General features: G+C 38.1%; 1 protein-coding gene and 1 pseudogene across 3 annotated transcripts; both read right to left on the bottom strand.

Annotated features, from left to right (window-relative positions):
- Positions 1-1,405: 1,405 nt before the first annotated feature.
- LOC149040835 (uncharacterized) lies at positions 1,406-5,253 on the bottom strand (annotated as a pseudogene). The gene is made up of 5 exons (XR_016179041.1): positions 4,937-5,253; positions 4,056-4,312; positions 2,967-3,081; positions 2,534-2,854; positions 1,406-1,738 (listed from the first exon to the last, which is right to left on the bottom strand). The product of XR_016179041.1 is annotated as an uncharacterized LOC149040835 (transcript).
- Positions 5,254-6,597: 1,344 nt separating this feature from the next.
- On the bottom strand, positions 6,598-17,306 carry LOC149040834 (uncharacterized). Of its 2 annotated transcripts, none has more exons than XM_089179932.1 (9): positions 17,203-17,306; positions 16,464-16,775; positions 12,490-12,645; positions 12,247-12,369; positions 9,691-9,813; positions 8,058-8,317; positions 7,618-7,732; positions 7,193-7,512; positions 6,598-6,848 (listed from the first exon to the last, which is right to left on the bottom strand). In XM_089179932.1, exons 2-8 carry the CDS (start codon positions 16,768-16,770, stop codon positions 7,304-7,306), a joined length of 1,293 nt encoding a protein of 430 aa, XP_089036058.1. In that variant the 5' UTR covers positions 16,771-16,775; positions 17,203-17,306; the 3' UTR covers positions 6,598-6,848; positions 7,193-7,303. The 2 variants fall into 2 exon arrangements, with proteins under 2 accessions (XP_089036058.1, XP_089036059.1); XM_089179933.1 differs by having other exon boundaries at positions 17,069-17,217.
- Between the last annotated feature and the right edge of the window lie 402 nt (positions 17,307-17,708).

Raw genomic sequence — 17,708 nt, 5'->3', positions numbered from 1 at the left:
TCTTAAAAATTTTTCAAGTGCTTATATAACTCAACAATGCTCCAGTAACAAGTTTTTTTATTTCTTTTATAAAATGTATCGTGAATTGCGTGCTCGTACCGATGACGTAGGCTGCGTGCATTGTATCTCAACAGTGCACTCGTGTGACATAAGGCGCGTGCTCTATGGAAATCACGGCTCGCGCATTTCTCTGAAAATTTTATAACGTGAAATACCACCCATTACACACTACATAAACATGATCTTTGCGGCTTTAATACTGGCCTTCACATGATATGGGGAACTATTGCACTATATTGTAACCTATTTTGACCTCTGTAGCCCTAAATAGAATCTACTAGGAGTTTATGACAGCAATGGATATCCAGTGTCCTTGAGGACTTACCACAGAAATTTCTGCACATCGAAAAAAGGTGAGTTTTAAAACGATATGCTGCAAGCATTTAGAGCAAGAGACTTCTTATTTGCGCGGTAAACCACGACATGATTGTTACATTCACACATAAAATTGTCTCAATGCTGGCACAAAGCAAGTACTATACAATGTCAAAAGCTGTTGTAACCTACTTCCGAGGTGACTATTTGCAAAACCCTGACTTGAAGGGTAAGTTGGTTTCAACAGCCGCTAATTCTTTTTGCCCTTACTTCTGCCTCACTTAGCGAAGACAAATGATATCTCCTTTAAGGCCATCAAAGCTGATGTAACCCCAACTAACAGACCTCTTATAAACTAGTCTGACTTGGGCGTGTTGACCAATTAACTCTTCTACGTTGCTGCTCCTACGGTACATACTCTCTGAACAGTAACCTGTCTCATTTCTGACAACCTTAATGTAATAACAAAAAAAAACTTTTATACCCTTGTTTCGATTACTGCTGACGTAGGTAATATGACTGTATTGAAGGGAATTTTTTGTGTCGCAATCTATTCTAATATGGCACCGCGTGTGCTGATTGCAATGGATTGCAATTCAAAAATGCAATTTTGAAAAACCACATCTCAGATACGTTACGTTGATCAGTCTACCTAGGCTGTTTCAATAACACGATATCTGTAACCGATACTGGTCTTGAGGGAAAACTATTGAGCTATTTTGGAACCTGTTTTGGAAGCTTACTCGAAAATGTTTTCAATCTGTAATCCTGAACAAAATCTACCGGGAGTTTTTAAAGCCATGGACTTTTCAAAGTAAATACATTGAGTGTTCATGCCTTCAACAGAAATTTCAACAAAAAAGAAGCATTCTAAGATGATATGATTGCTAGCATCTACAACAAAAGACTTTCATTTTTAGAAAAGTCGCGGTGATACAATATAATAAGTGGATGCTATGTATAACATATTCTGCCACGCGCATAAAATTGTTTCATAATACTATTCTACTGTTCCTATAGACAGAGTGAGATTGCCTATCTATTCTAACACAAAGCAAGTGCTATACAAAAGAACTATATAATATCAAAAGTTGTTAAGCCTTACTGTATATTCACAAGGTGACTATCTGTAAAAACCTGAAAAACGCTTATCCTTTGTGCCCTTCCTTTCCCTTCAGTTGTTTTCGTCTAAATAGTGAGGACAAATGATATCTCCTTTGAGGTCATCAAAATTAATGTGACCCCAACCACCAGATCTCTCATCAACTATTCTGACTTGGGTGTATTGACCAATGAATTCTTTTACATCCCAGCTCTTACGGTACATTGTCTCTCTACAGTTGCCTGTCTCATTCCTGACAACCTACATGTAATAACAAACATATCAAACAGTTTAGAATATATGAAAGTCATATATTTGAACTGCGGATAAAGACATGAATGAAAGTGATCCTCGCAGTGATGTGCACTACTTAAGCAGTAGTGAAAATAAGGCCTGAAAAAAATTTCAGGCCTGTACGGGATTTGAACCCATGACCTCTGCGATACCGGTGCAGCGCTCTACCAACTGAGCTAACAAGCCTAACAAGCTAACAAGTTGGTATATTCATCACTTCACGGGTTTATTTAGAACCTTGGTTTTGATGAATGCTGACATATCTATCATTACTGTATCATACTTTAATTCAAATGACGAGCAACCTCTTTCTATTGAAATAAAGACATTACGGCATTGAATATGATGATTGCAATGTTCTGCACTTCAGAAAAAATAAAGTTGTTTCAATGTTGTGTAAACCAAAGACAAGGTTGTTTCCTTCGTGGAAGTTCTCTCGAGAAAACTCAAAATGAGCTATTTATATGGCAAAAATGTATTTGAAAAGTAAAAACCGAACGTTTTCGACATTATCATTTTCAGGGACACCAGCATTTATTCTGATGATGATCTAATGTCGAAAACGTTTGGCTTTTCATTTTCTTACTTAAATTTTTTTCTTGTAAATAGCTCATTGTAAACCTAAACGAATCTCATGGATATCACGAAAATCAAAATGGTTTCGCAATTTTGAAATACCAAATCTCTGATACTTTGATAAATTTACCCAAGCTGTTTCTAAAGAATCAAATGAAACATGAAGGTCAAAGTAAATAATCTCACCTGGTTGTCGACAATAAGCTCCGCACGAATATCATTTATGTAACATCCTCCACCGATAAGAAACGAGATATCTCTGCCAACGATACGGAAACAAGGAGAAATGAGAGTTCCTAGGGGTGCGTCGGGATTATTTGAGTACTGCCGTCCTGCTGGATCGTTTTCACTGGGTCGATTCTCAGCCCCCTATCCACCAGTCCCCTTGTTGCTGGGCGCTTTCTCTGTTGCGTGCTACTGGGTTGTCACCAAATGTTGGTTGGTAAATGAAAGCTGTGCCTGTCCTTTCCCATCCACCGATTCCATCTTCAAAGTCAAAGCTGCAGGCTACAATTAAAAAAAAAAAAAAGAAGAAAGAAAGAAAAAAGAATTTATCCCCCAGAATACCCTATGGTTACATTCGGTATTGAGTCAACTTTACAGTTTTGTATTGAATTACTTTTATCGCAGTATGTGCCAGTGAACCCTGAAGGACATTTGCAACGAAATCCTTTATAGGTGTATCCAGCTTGACAAGTTCCATTGTTGAAACAGGGACTGCTGCTGCATGGATTCTGTTCAAGACAAAATGACTGCGTATTATAAATATCTATGGTTAGTTATTATTTATTCTCAAAGAGCACGGTCTTGCTAGAGCGATAACTTCTTTAGGCTTTTTGATCAAATGAAGACCAGAATCAATTACACTTGTTGATCATTAAACCAGAAAATCGATCTGAATCGATTTCCTGGATATTTTTTTGGTCAAGTAGTGGTTGATTTATTGAGAATGGCTACCATTCTTTTTAGCCATTCTTTCTTTTCTGTTTTTAACACTGTACAGATAACACCACTAGCGTACCTTAGCTTTAGTATTTTACTTTGTTGAGGTAATTCCTAATTTTCCTTAAGTGTTCCTTACCATCCTCTGTTTCGAGAACTACCAGGCAAAGGAAAGGTCACCAAAGAGATATGATGGGCCAGTCTTACCTCATTCATTTCCGTATTGGAAACACTTGAGCGATAGGTAGAGAGTATGAACAATATATACTTAATGTATGGTCCCGAGGGAAATATTAATTTTTTTTTCCTGAGAGGCCTGAGACGAAGGGGGAAACATCAGGACTCGAAGGAAAACAAAACTAACTAGTTTCCCGAGTGACCATACACTAAGTGCTTTGTTATATATTTAGACTTTCCCTCAAATAATCATATGGCAAAAACATGTTCTTCTATTCGGCGTGCGGGCAACTGCGCAATTGTATCCTGGTCGGGATACATTAGAATGTGATCGGGGGCACGTGACCAAGAATCAACCAATCACAGTGCTCGTTTTGTTGAGTGAAAGTCTAGGTATATAACAATGTAATTTATAACCTTTGGAATAATCTCTTGATCTCATACAAAATCGGGTCTATGAGGTTTCTCGTGATGGGCCGTGCGATACTAATGGATCGCCTTAATTTAATACAAGGATTGCAAGGCCAGCTTAAGAAGTAATCCGACAATATTACAACAATCGTCCGCCGTTTGAAATAAGTCACTTTACCTCGATGCTTAAATGGCTATAATCTTGTTTTCTCTGAAGGATGGATGAGCCTGGGCTTTCGTCCGAAGCATTGTTTAACTCACAAATGTAGTTCCCTCCTTGCAAGGGCCCCAAATTTATGGACACACAATTGGGCTCCATATAGCACAGCGCATTGCAGCTCTCTTGGTGGGGTACCTCTACAAGTCTGATTAAGTGCCTCTCTATGACTTTGTCCTGTATTGGTTCTTTGAAAACAATAGATCGACATTCTTCACCTGTTTAGTATTCAAAGAACAAAACAGAATGAAATGATGAAGTTAATGTACTTTCCTGGTTTAGAGAAAGAGGTTTCAATAGCAGGAAAATATCCCAAAAAGTTAATTTGCCTCGTGAGAGGCTGGATCATGGTCTTCTGTGTTTTTCTTTTTTTCTTTTTTTTTGGTTTGTTTGTTTTTTATTTTTGTACTGTGACAGTTATCTCTGCTACGGTATCTTAGGAGATAGAAAGGTCTGCTCAGTTTTTACTTAAGAAAAATTTTGCCTCGACGGGTTTCTCTGTAAGATTTTGAACGTAAACAGAAGCAAGTTGTAAGAACCAGAGGCAAGTTTCCCGTCAGAGAGGAAAGCAAATAATTTACAACTCTTTAAAATCGATCCCATTGTAAATGAACTACTATTAGAAATTTGATCATTGCGTCAGATTTCGTCAACTGCGGCGCAAATGGGTATTTTGTAAGAAATTCTAATCGACAATAATCTTGATAGAACTCTCCTGTGACCAGACATAGCCGGCCATCCTTTGCAAATTAAAATAAAGTTGTATTTAGAGAAGGTATTCAGACTATGGAATAAACTAAACGAATATCAGCAAAACAAATTCAAAAACTTTGTCGACTTACCTGCGAAACATCCAGAGGATAACGGAATAATCATACCGCTATGAAAGAGAAAGCTTAAAAGTAAAACGGAAGCTTCCATACTCAGCCTGCACGTTTCCACCGTTCGCTTGTGTTCTAGAATACTTCCAGTCACGCATTGAAATAACGGTTTACATCATTTTAACAACAGCCAGTCTGTCTGCCCAGCTAAAGGCGGAAAATTGTTGCGGATTTAAATGCTTTTTCGTACATGTTGGCAAAACTTGAAGAGACTCCAGTTGTTTTGTTCAACAAAATGTTTTTAAGAAGATGTTCGAGCCGTCGTTAATGGCTAAGACAGGTGCTACTTTAACGGTTGTGGATTACGTATGATGCGGGTAATAAAAGACGCCAGCGGGGACCATTCATGAACTATTCAGCCAATCACACGAATGCAATGAGTAAAACACTTTTATTGCCTTCAGAATAGTTCCATTCAAGCAAACCGTTATTCGACGTCTTTAGAATCCGAGAGCGCTATTTTCTGTCATCTTTACAGCATGAGAGGTAGGATATCAAACTCATCTACAACTGTGTCTGGCAATACGGAATCATTTTAACAAAACATAATCATTTGGCATGATGACACACAACAAAGCTGAATACGTCCGGTTATTAATTAATAAAATTAAAGAGTAAGCTTCTATTTCAATGCAACTGAATGGCGAAGATTGCCTACTATTCAACAGGAACGTTTTATTTCAATGACAATTTTGGCACAGGCTTATTTTTTAACGAAATTCTGTAAAATACTAAAGTATCTAATCAATGACGCAACATGAAGTCAATTTGATGACAAAACGTTGGAAGTTAAGTTATTCATAATCACGAACTTGTCAAGTCGATAAACGGAAAATTAGTGAGGGGTATGTGTCTCGCAGCGTTTTACGTGAGGCCACATTTCGTTTACTGTGAGATTAGTCTGTATGTAAATTAAACGTCACTCTTCTGATTACGGAAGCAACTCATGTTCTCTGCTTCAACGAGCCATATTGATAAGCATTATGAGCATATACACCCTCATTGTTATTTTCAACCCTCCCTCATCAAGCATATTAATTTGCATAGATGTTTGTATAATCTGGCGCAAGACATTCCTTATTGTATTGGTTTTATAGAAACATAACCAATATTCATGGTTCAATAAAGCCGTTAGAAAACACCTCTTCACAATTAAAACGGAGTGAACCTTAATTGTTGGCGAATAATCTAACAATCTAACAAGCTAACCATCGCTCTCAAGAAGGGCTTACGCTCGGAACGTCAGCCTTTCAAACACTTTACGGTCGCCAATTTATGTTATCAACTCAGTTGATAATACCAAATTACCCTGAAGTTTAAAACTGGAAATTGAGAACAGATATGCTTGCAAAAACTTGTAAAAGGAAGACAAATCCGCCTTTTTTAAAGATTTTGATGGGCCTTCATCCAGGTGTCTTTCTCCGAGGCAAAATGAAATGTTTATAAAACAGAACGAGATTCTTGATAGGACCAGAGTTTGGTACTCACAAAACCGATTCTATTAAAAACAGGTGAAGGGGAATTCTCTTATAATTTTCTAAAGGTTTACAGATTAATACATAATAACATGATTGCATGACTAAAAATAAAAAAAAACCCGCTACCAGGCAAATGGTCTCGATAATAAGTAAATTATTTTTTATTTCACATTTTTATTATTGCGCCTTGTCTCCTCTAAATCTTTTCGATCGAACTTTTGTCAGACAGGTGGACAAATGACATCCCCTCTGAGGTCATCAAAGTTAATGTGAGCCCAGTCAGCTGATCTCTCGTCAACTATTCTCACTTGAGCGTATTGACCAATGAACTCCTCAACGTCCCAGCTCTTACGATACATCGTCTCCGAACAATTTCCCGTCTTAGTTCTGACAACCTAACAACGAACGGTTGAAGAAGTTTAAGACGTTGGCGACAGGATAAAGTTATGGTGTCTTCTGAGTCTCTGGATTAAGTGTTTGGATGCTCTTTTGCCTCTTTAAACAGATACGATGATATTTGTAAGAACAGGCAACAGAAAAACAAAACCTTTACTCCATTTTTTCTATTGTTTTCAAAATTATCGTTTAACTTATTATTTTGTTAATATCATCATCGTCATCGTCATCGACATGGTTCGTGTCTTCATGCTATAGTTGTATACTAACTTTGCATCAGTGCTGCCGAATAAAAAAGACAGGAAGGGAAATATTGCAACACATTACTCAATCAGAGTCTTACCTTGTTTTTAACAATAAGTTCCGCGCGGATTTCATTTAGCTCGCAGCCCCCACCAATAAGAAACGAGATGTTATGGCCAACGATCTGAAAGCAGGGGGAAGTTAGAGTGCCTTAGGGTAAATCCGGATGCTTTGGTTGTTTTCCGGGAAGTTCGCTTTCCTTTAGTCGATATTCAGCTCCCCCTATCCACCAGTTCCCCTGTTGTTTGGCGCTTTCTCTGTTGCGTGCCTTTGGATTGTCACCAAATGTTGGTTGGTTATTAAAAGCTGTGCCTGTCCTTTCCCATCCACCGATTCCATCTTCAAAGTCTAAGCTACAGGCTACATTAAAAACAAAAAAGGAAAAAAAACGGAAATTTTTATCCCTCAGAATACCCTATGGTTACATTCCGTATCGGGTCCACTTTACAGTTTGTACTCAATTACTTTTATTGCAGTATGCACCAGTAAACTCTGAAGGACATTTGCAACGAAATCCTTTATCGGTGTATCCAGCTTGACAAGTGCCATCGTTGTAACAGGGACTGCTGCTGCAAGGATTCTGTCAGGAAAAAAATGGATTGTGTCTTGTAAATAGCCATGCGTACTTCACATAATCGTCCATTTCTTTATTTTAAAGCTACTGTAACAGTGCGTTATATCTGGACCATTTACTTACAACCAATCAATCCTCCAATATGCAGCAATGTGCAATATTGATCGTTTAATAGATAAGCTGTTGAATCGCCTGATTGATCAGCGATTGACTATTCTGTAGAAATCACCTCATAGGCTTTCTTAACTTTTTGTCCACACTGTGGTTACGTCACGACTAAAAAGAACGCCTTAAATAATTTTCTTGGCCATATGAAATCAGTCCGAAGTACCTCTATAGCAACGTAAATATGACCCTCTTTACTTTGTAGGACAGACGAGCTTTCATTTCCTCCCGTAGCATTGTTCAACTCACAAATGTAATTCCCTCCTCGAGTAGTAGGTCGAACATTAATGGACACACAGTTAGGCTCCAGAAAACAAATCACTCTACAGCTTCCCTCATGAGGAACCTCCACACTCCTGATTTCGTGTCCTTGCATGACTTTGTCTTGTTCTGGTTGATTCCAAACAATGTGGCGGCATCCGTCATCTTTTTCAGCAAATACCAAATCAGTGTGGAGAAAAGGTATCCATATCATTGTTCACCTTTTGGTTTTGGATCGCATACGCAGCAAAAGGAGCAAAGCACGCAGGGAAAAACTTTTCCTCGTAATTTTTTTAATCATTTTATATATAATTCACTTTTCTCGATTTATTGATTGCTTATTTAACCTTGCTAGGCTTTGTAAAACACTAGCAAGTAATTTAGTGTCAACAACTGAGTTTAAAACGTAAGTTAGCCACCGTAAAGGGTAAAAAAGCTGAAGTTTCGAGCGTTAGCCCTTCGTCAGAGCGATTGGAGGAATTGTGGGTTGTGTGTGGGTTTATTTGCAAGAAGTGGAACTACGCCATTGGTGGGAATATGGTGACGAGAAAACAAGAATAAATTAGTCGAATTAATTAATTTAATTTACGAATTAAATTAGTCGCGAAGGGAGAATCCGAGAATCCGAGAACACCTTCGCGACGTGGAAAGAAATGGCAAGGACGCATACAAACCAAGTCGCTAGAGACTTTAATCTTCCTAATCATTCTAAACAGCAAATAGCAGTCTGCGGCCTTTCCTTAAATCTAGGCAGTTCGGAAAGCCGTAAAACTCTAGAACAAAAATTTATCTTCCAAATCGGCACCCTTAATCCCCACGGAATCAACGAGCGCTTTTCATTCACCTAATTTATTCCTGTTTTCTCGTCACCATATTCCAATCAATGGCGTAGCTCCATTTTCTGCATATAAACCCACACACAAACCACAATTACATTAATCGCTCTGGAGAAGGGCTAACGCTAAAAAAGGCCGCTTTTTTACCCTTTACGGTGGTTAATTTACGTTTTCAACTCAGTTGTTAACACTAAATCACCTGCTATACTCTCCCACCGACGCAGCACCACGATTTCTTTAGAAACTTACCCCTTTATTCATTTATAAAACACTAGCTGTCTTTCTGAAGTTATGTGAAGCGGTAATTCGTGTTTCATGAGCTGAGGATTTATGCTCAGAAACTCCAGTTTACTTTCTTTTTGTTCCAATATTGATGCAATGGATAACCAAGACAGTTTAAAGCTCTTTACTTGTGAGATAGGTGATTGTTTGGCGACTATTTTGGATTTGCGCCCCCTCGACCCAATTTCCGCGCTGCCAGGGCCAGAAAATCACTTTTTCTCCCGGGAGGAGACCCTTACAAAGATGTTTTTACCAAACTCTTTTGGCATCAGAAGTGAGGGCTGGTGATCTTTGATTGACATTTCAGGGTCTCCGCCCCCTTGATCCAATTCCTGCGCAGCCTAGACAGTTGGGATGTAATTCAGTGAGCATACAGTCTCTTAGCAAATTCTCATTCCTTCCTAAAGAAACTTAATTAACCTGAACAACCACCACCATCTCCAACTGAACCTTCCTTGCAACTACAACCATAAGAGCCATTTGTGTTTACACAGGTCGCATTCACACCACAAATGATGCTGGAATTTGCGCACTCGTCAATATCTAAAGAAAAAGGTTTATTAAGTTAATACGTGAGCTAAGGGAAAGCAATTTAAAAGCTGGATAAGGGTAAATTACTATTGGTAATGACTTAGACTACAAGTTAATTTAATTCTGACGAGAAATATGGACGGCTCTATAAATATTAAAAGCGAAATGTGATCATCGCAGTAAATTTTCCAATTTAAGCAATTGGAAAGAAGAAGCCTGAAAAAAATCAGGGCTTCAACGGGATTCGAACCCGTGACCTCCGCGATACCGGTGCGATGCTCTACCAACTGAGCTATGAAGCCACACATTGGGAGCGAGGTCAATTTATTGAGTTGATTAACTGATTGATTATTTATTGATTGATTAACTTATTGATTAACTCAATAAATTGACCTCGCTCCCAATGTGTGGCTTCATAGCTCAGTTGGTAGAGCATCGCACCGGTATCGCGGAGGTCACGGGTTCGAATCCCGTTGAAGCCCTGATTTTTTTCAGGCTTCTTCTTTCCAATTGCTTAAATTGGAAAATTTACTGCGATGATCACATTTCGCTTTCATCTACAACCGCAGTACAAATATGAATTATTTCATATAAAAAACTTCACATCATTTCACTGCACGGGAAGATATGAACTCAATAAATTGACCTCGCTCCCAATGTGTGGCTTCATAGCTCAGTTGGTAGAGCATCGCACCGGTATCGCGGAGGTCACGGGTTCGAATCCCGTTGAAGCCCTGATTTTTTTCAGGCTTCTTCTTTCCAATTGCTTAAATTGGAAAATTTACTGCGATGATCACATTTCGCTTTCATCTACAACCGCAGTACAAATATGAATTATTTCATATAAAAAACTTCACATCTATAAATATTAGTTGTTATCATATCGCTGCCAGAACCCGTGGCCACTTTTAAGTGAATCCTGTCTTCTGATTGGCTACCTAAGCGGGTAAAATAGACCATCACGCCCGCTCGGGATTGCACGGTTTAATCCCCCGCAAGAAAGAAAATTGCTTGGGGCGAACTTACAAGAGAGTTCGTAAGTTATGGACAGTGCCAGCAACGGAGTCGCAAAAAGCGGTAGAAGGCAGTCAAAGTAACGAAAACTCTCGCGGGTGTATTGGGCTGCAAAAACAGTTGGCTCTCTATCCCGTCTCTTCAAATTAACAAGTATTTTTTTTTATTCTTAATGAAGCAAAATCTTTTTGCCACGTGATAAATGCTTTATTGGCCAAGCTTGTTCGGTCAAGATGGCTGGATATTAGCCGAGGTCTTTTTTCAGTGTTTTTATGGACCGAGTCGAAACAAGTATAGGAGCTGCTGGTGTTGATGCAGTTGGCATTTGCGCCACAAAGGTGGCTGCCTTTCCTGCTTTTAGCGATATCTGAGAGAAGATTTAAAAACACAGGTAAGTCTGAGCATCAGACCCCGTTCATTAATGATATCCACTCCCTCGGACAATACAAGTCGAAAGTCTTAAGAAGAGTGTCTTGTCCATTTAGGCGAGTAAAGGTCTTTGGGTGAGAGAAGTATTGGAAGGAGCCTAGCAGCCAATGCTCAACAGATACCTTACCAACCACATACATTGAAAAGAAAACGGAAATATAAATTTTTGGTCAGAGGTAGTGCAGCTTAACTGCCAAGATGAAAGGTCAAAACATAGGAAACTAAGGAATGACCACTTTGCGTTCCTGCATAACATAGACAGTAAAGGGACGAAGGGAAGTTAAAATAGAGAACAAGTTGACATTCTCCACAGAGCAGAGGAAGCAACGAAGACAAATGAAATGAAATATAAAATAATGTAGTAACTCTGACCAGGAAGGATAACTAACTCAATCTTTGGAAGAAAAGCTTTCAGGAAATTCAAAATGGGGAAGCAACTAAAAGTCGGATCCGACTGATAAAATGCGAGGTAAAGAACGAATCGGCTGGAAGAATGGGGCATTAATGATATCCAACTCCCTTGGACATTACAAGACTCAAGTCCCAAGAAAAGTGTCTTATCCAACTAGGTGAGCAAAGGTTTGTGTGAGAGTAGTATTGGAAAGAGCCTCACAGCCGATGCTCGACAGATATTCTTACCAACCACAAATAAATTTTTGATCGGCGTGCTTAACGGCTAAGATGAGAGGTCACAACATAGGAAATTAGAGAATGGCCACATTGCGTTTCTATATAACCCAGACAATAAATAAACGGAGGGAAGTTAAAAGAGAGACAAGGTTGACATTGTCCGAAGAGCAGAGAAAGCGACGAGGAAAAATGAAATGAAATAATGACGAATTTGGTATCTCTGACCACGATAGATACTCAGCTCAATCTTTGGAAGAAAAGCTTTCAGGAAATACAAAATGGGGAAGCAACCAAGAAAAGTTTCGGATTCGACTGACAAAATGCCAGTTCCTAACCGTAAGCAGAGGTTAAAACGAAGTAAGTTCATCATACCTGTACATACATGTCCAGTTCCACTGTATCCCTCCTTACATGTGCATTTATACGAGCCATATGTGTTTGAACAGGGTGCATTCACGTCACAGCGCAAGATATCACTCTTACATTCATCGATGTCTGGGAGATAAATGGTAAATAATGAAAGAATAGATGAAATAGAAAGTAACAGAAAAAAACAAAAAACTAATAAAAAAATCTTTGACAGGTATAGGTTGAGATAAAATGAAATAGGCTAACCTCCAGTCCCCAAGTTCATATCGCAAAACATCAACTCTGTCTTTCCATTACCAGCTGGATTCAGCCAGTACTTGTTGCTAGTGGAATCTTTTCCCTCACTTGCCTTTATTTCTTGGCAAGACATTGCTGGTAATTCCAGAATGGAACCCAGAGGTGCTGCAATACATAAAAGATTGCAAAATTAATTCGTGGGATAACTAATTTGCAAAAATTTTAAGTTTTGAGCTCGGTAGAAATAGAGAAAGATGTTTTTCGTATTGTCAGGAGCGTGGGACAAATTAAAAAGTTTTGAGTTCTCATGAGGAATCGAACCTCAGACCTTCGGTTTCCGCGCTCCGATGTACCACTGAGCCTCAGAGACTCTAAGGTGGGCGAGGCCCATTACGAAATTCATACATGACGCGCGGCAGAAATTTTTTTTGGGATCACTTTCTGAAGGAGCTTAGAAACCAGGCTCAACTCAGTAGCCAAGCCTACTGAATTTGTGCCCAACCCTTTTCTTGCTTGCGTGACATTTTTTGTCACATTAGAATACAAGGAACTTCGGCGAGTAGTAAACACAAGCTCAAATTTTTAAAGCAGCAAAGAGAAAAACGTTTTAAGACTGGAAGGTAAGTAAGTAAGTATTTTGGTGTTTTACAACCTAAATTTAGTGTTTCCTTTTGTAATTTTACAACATAAATTGTCACATCAATAACTCGAAAAGCTTACAGCTAAAATTTAACTCTTTATTAATAACCTTATACTTTCTTGATCTGATATCTCAATTAGCGATAACACCATAAATAATTTGCTTTTGTGGTATATACTATATGTATACCTAACATGTTGAAGTACGTTGTCATGAAATAATGCACTTAGCAATAATTAATTTGATTACACAAAGCTGAGTCAATGTTTAAATTGTTCCCTGGACTGCCTGGACTGCCTGGATTGCCTGGACATCTGAGGCAACTGATAATACATTTTGGGAATGGTAGGGATGCATTACTTCATAGTGGCTATGGCTGTACCTGTCCTTGAATTTGCCCTATTCTTTGTAATAGATTTTCCATGCATTGTCTGTTATTTTTTTTCCGGAAATTTTAGTCTGAAAGAAGAAAATTCTTTTACAGAAGAATCCTTTTCCTGTAACGTTTACAACTGTTGCTTACGTTTGCCATATTTCTGATATTTTTATCATAACAGAATTTTTCACAAAAATTATTTGACATTGAATTCTTATACAAATACTGCAAGGTCAAGCCTGCCCACCAACCCATCAAGATGGTGTTGAAAACTGTAGTAAGGTCTATTGAATATAGTTAAAGCACTGAATTTCACTCCATGACTTAATACTACAAAATATGGGGCTTTTTTATGATTAGGTACCAAACAAAAAAAAATGCTTTCTTGGCTCATTTGGATCAAGCCACCTAATATAATTGACAAAGATTATTTGACATTGGATTCTCATGCAAATACTGCAAGGTCATGCCTGCCTACCAACCCATCAAGGTCGTGTTGAAAACTGCAGTAAGGTCTATTGAATATAGTTGGAGTACTGAATTTCACTTTATGACTTATAATTACAGAATATGGGGTTTTTAATATAACAAAACAAAAAAAGCTTTCTTGGCTCATTTGGATCAAGCCACCTAATATAATGCAATCAATGTCTTGTTTTCTGTATCATGAGTCATTGCTCAGTTGGAATTGATATTTAAATCTAAATTATAATCATTTAAATCCAACTGAATGTATTTCTTTTATTACTTTTCCACTGAATGCCAAACCAGCAAGCCTTGAGGCATTAAACTGTAAGGACTTTAAAAAAGGCCCTATATTGTTTACACGTAGCTGTTTTGGGGGAGGGGTGTGGTAAAGTTTCAAATTTGGTTAAGAGTATGTAACACAATAATAATAATGATAATAATGTTAATAATAATAATAATTCATTTTTTTCATCCTTTGTTGCAAATGCATCTGACCCAGAGTCATTATTGGAACATACCAGAATAGCCTTTTCATTAATGCAAGGCCTCAGTGGTGCACAGATATGATGTGAAAATAATTTTTGTGTGAGGCATCAGTCAATTTAGGAATTACCAAGTGTAAAATTTCAAGTCAATATGGTCCAGAAACTACTCATTTTTGTAGAGGGTGGAGCTGGGAGGGGTGGAGGGGTCGAAATTATTAGGTTTACGTACCGTTTTCGCTCTTTGCACCCTGAGCACTCATACACGCACACTTCAGATGGATGCTCAACACAACAGCGTCAAAAAATAATCAAGCAAATGACTAAGACGTGCAAAGCTTCCACGGTTAATATAAATTTACCGCTATAAAGAGTGAAAAGGCCTTACAGATTTTACACGTAGCTTCTTTAAAGGTACAACTGCCTATGACGTTCTAACAAGATTATCAAGTTGTCAAATACGTATTTTCATATGATTGATACCAATTACTTTATTAAGTCGAAATAAGCTTAATGTCAAGAATAAATAAGCGGATTACTACACTTACGACGAATTTTGTGGTCCGTTGAAAAAAGTACTTGGTTCAGTTACGTAGTTCACCGAAAGGTTAATTTTTTTGCCTGCTATGATTTCTTTTAACATTGAATACATTTTCAAGACCTGTACTCGATGAGGTGCACTTCTTGCGATTGTTCTGCAATCTAGCGAGTCCTTCGGAAAAACGTCACCGAGAGCAGAGGTAAGATTATTCAGAAGCAAGTATTTTCTAGGTTTGAAATTTCCTTCGGTTCCATTTGACCGTGAGTAGAGTTTAGAATTCTCGAAGAAAACGTGTTTTAGCCAAAGGCAGAAGATTCGTATTTGAACGGAGCGCAGCGAGATAAGGTAATATTCTTTCACGCGCAAATGAAAAAAAATAGGGTTAATAGATAACTTCCCATTTGTTTTTTCTCGCGCAAGTAACAAAAATGTTCCCTTGCCTGTCCCCATCCAATCGCACTTCAACCAGTCGGGGGAGGTGAGTATAAAATTGTAAAACAAATCATCAGAAGGCTTGGTTACCCAATTGAGCCTGGTATCTAAGCTCCTTCAGAAAGTGATCCCAAAAAACATTTCTGCTGACGCGCGTCCAGCATACTGCTAGAATGTCGACAGCGTCCTGTTTTTGTAAATAGAATAAGAGAGATAGTAGGTAATTTTCTCTTTGTCCCACGCTAGTGACAAGACGAAAAACATCTTCCTCTATGTGCATAAATGTATCTAACTCACTGAAATGTGGTGGAATATTTCATTCGAATTTTTCTTATCTTACTCTGAAAGCGAAGGGTAAAACGGTTATTAAAGCATGTTAAAAATACTACAAAATATGAAAACATCAAAGGTAAATATTATTTATGAATAAATTGACGTTTTAACAAATTCAACCTTTTTTTCCCCACTTTCATTTCTCTTAGATAAGCATCAGAACTAACATTTTTTTCAAATGTGTTAAAACACAAAAGCAGTAAGATAAGTTTATCGGAAAAACCTAACTCAACATTTTGCTTGAAAATGAAATTTGTTAAAAAAAACTGATAAATGTCCTAAAGAAGCACCTGTCAGGGTTGCTCACGGCGACACCGTGAAAACACAGAAACTTTTAAGCAAAACACGATGTAAAAATAAAAAGAACATCTTGAAGTTAGAATTCGAACCCATGCGTGATAGTCTTCCCAAAACTTTCCTCGTGAGGGCCGCACGCGATCATGAGAACAGAGCTGGAAAAACTTGCATGAGCTGGCTTACGGTCTGGCGTGATGCAATATGGTAAAATTGTCAGCCAGAAGAAGATCGACAATTAGGATAAAACGCTCCTTGTCTGAATTCGGTCGTGCCGGACCCGAAAACACTTTGCTCTTAGTCATAACGTGTTAACCAGTAGGGCCTTCTCACTGCATCAGCAACTACATACTGCGCTATAAAATATACTTTATGAATAAATCTTTCTTAGTCAACATTCTTGAACTTAAAACATACCCCTTCCGTTTAAACGCCGGATGTAAAACCAACCAGGGGCCGAGCGAAAACTTTCAGGCCTCGCCTCTTTGGTGCGGTTGTTCAATTCGCAGATCTTTTCCTTTCTGTTGTAGTTATAGCTTTGGCAGGTGATTTCTTGTCCACATCGAATATCACAGATGTGAGGAGCTGATGCTGACATTCTTTTAAACACAAAATTTTCAAGTTTCATGCCTTGAATGTTGATCTCCATCCTGCACTGTTCATTAGCAGATACGCGGCCCGCGAAAAAAGCCAAGATAAAGAAACAAAAATTTGGCCACGGCATTTTTCCTGTAGGAATAAAGAATTAATCCTTGCTTAGCGTGCGTATATGACGTTGTGGATACACGTGGAAAGTTTGGAGACCACAAGGCACAGCCGAGAGCAACTCTAGGTTATTGATAAAACGACTTTTTTCAGTCTTCCTTTTTTTGTATATTGGTGACATTTTTAACTGTTCGAGTGGTTCTTGTCCAGAGATCTTGAGTCTTGAGATTTGAGTATTAGTTGTAAAATAACATCCGGTTTTCCAGCCATTCCTCTTCAATTTTATATCAAAACTGATGAAAAGAAAGGTCTCTTACCTTTAAAGAGAAAATTAAAGCACAGATATTTGAGTTTCTTTGGCGTGGACCACCATTCAGAAAGTTTGTACTTTGTTTCAATTAAAAAATTAGTAATAACAAAAACGAATACACAATTGAATTCAGTCCCCTACCTTACTGAAAGTCTCGTCTGACAGCTTGAGCCATCGTTTTTTGGTAATCCGTAATGAATGCAAAATAGCCTCACATTCATAATATCTTGATTATGAATTGTAAATAATATCACCTGGTGAATGACAATTTGCCTCTAAATTGTTTGTGATCGCTGTAAATTAAAGATAACACCAGATCACCATTACTTTTTAACAGGTTGTAAAAGTTCATTATAGCCCCCTTTCAAATCGGAAAACCCATGTGCCGGTCTTAAGTATTCTGCATCTACAATATGAGTTCGAGTTCCGCTTTTCCAAGCATCCCTTGATAAATGTCATTTAATGATAACCCCTATTAGCATCTTCATCAGTGACGAGGGATTTCAATACCTGCCCCTTAAGTGTCCCGGGCAACGTTTAGTTGGCGCCAAGATTTTTCCTACAGGATTTTATGTAAATTCTTCTATATTGGTCGATAAATAATCATTTAAAGGTTGAAAATAAGCTCTGAAACGTGTCTTTTTTTA

The sequence above is a fragment of the Pocillopora damicornis genome, chromosome 8, assembly GCF_964200805.1.
Source record: "Pocillopora damicornis chromosome 8, jaPocDami1.2, whole genome shotgun sequence".
Taxonomy (NCBI): domain Eukaryota; kingdom Metazoa; phylum Cnidaria; class Anthozoa; order Scleractinia; family Pocilloporidae; genus Pocillopora; species Pocillopora damicornis.
This window is presented reverse-complemented; position numbering and strand designations above follow the sequence as displayed.

What these genes read in the sequence shown, in the direction of transcription:
- LOC149040834 (XM_089179932.1), bottom strand. Translation starts at nt 16,770, where the DNA reads ATGCCGTGGCCAAATTTTTGTTTCTTTATCTTGGCTTTTTTCGCGGGC. An exon ending in TATGAACTTGGGGACTGGAG is followed by an intron (nt 12,370 to 12,489) that starts GTTAGCCTATTT and finishes TTTATCTCCCAG; the next exon opens with ACATCGATGAATGTAAGAGT. An exon ending in ATATTTACGTTGCTATAGAG is followed by an intron (nt 7,733 to 8,057) that starts GTACTTCGGACT and finishes TTTTCCTGACAG; the next exon opens with AATCCTTGCAGCAGCAGTCC.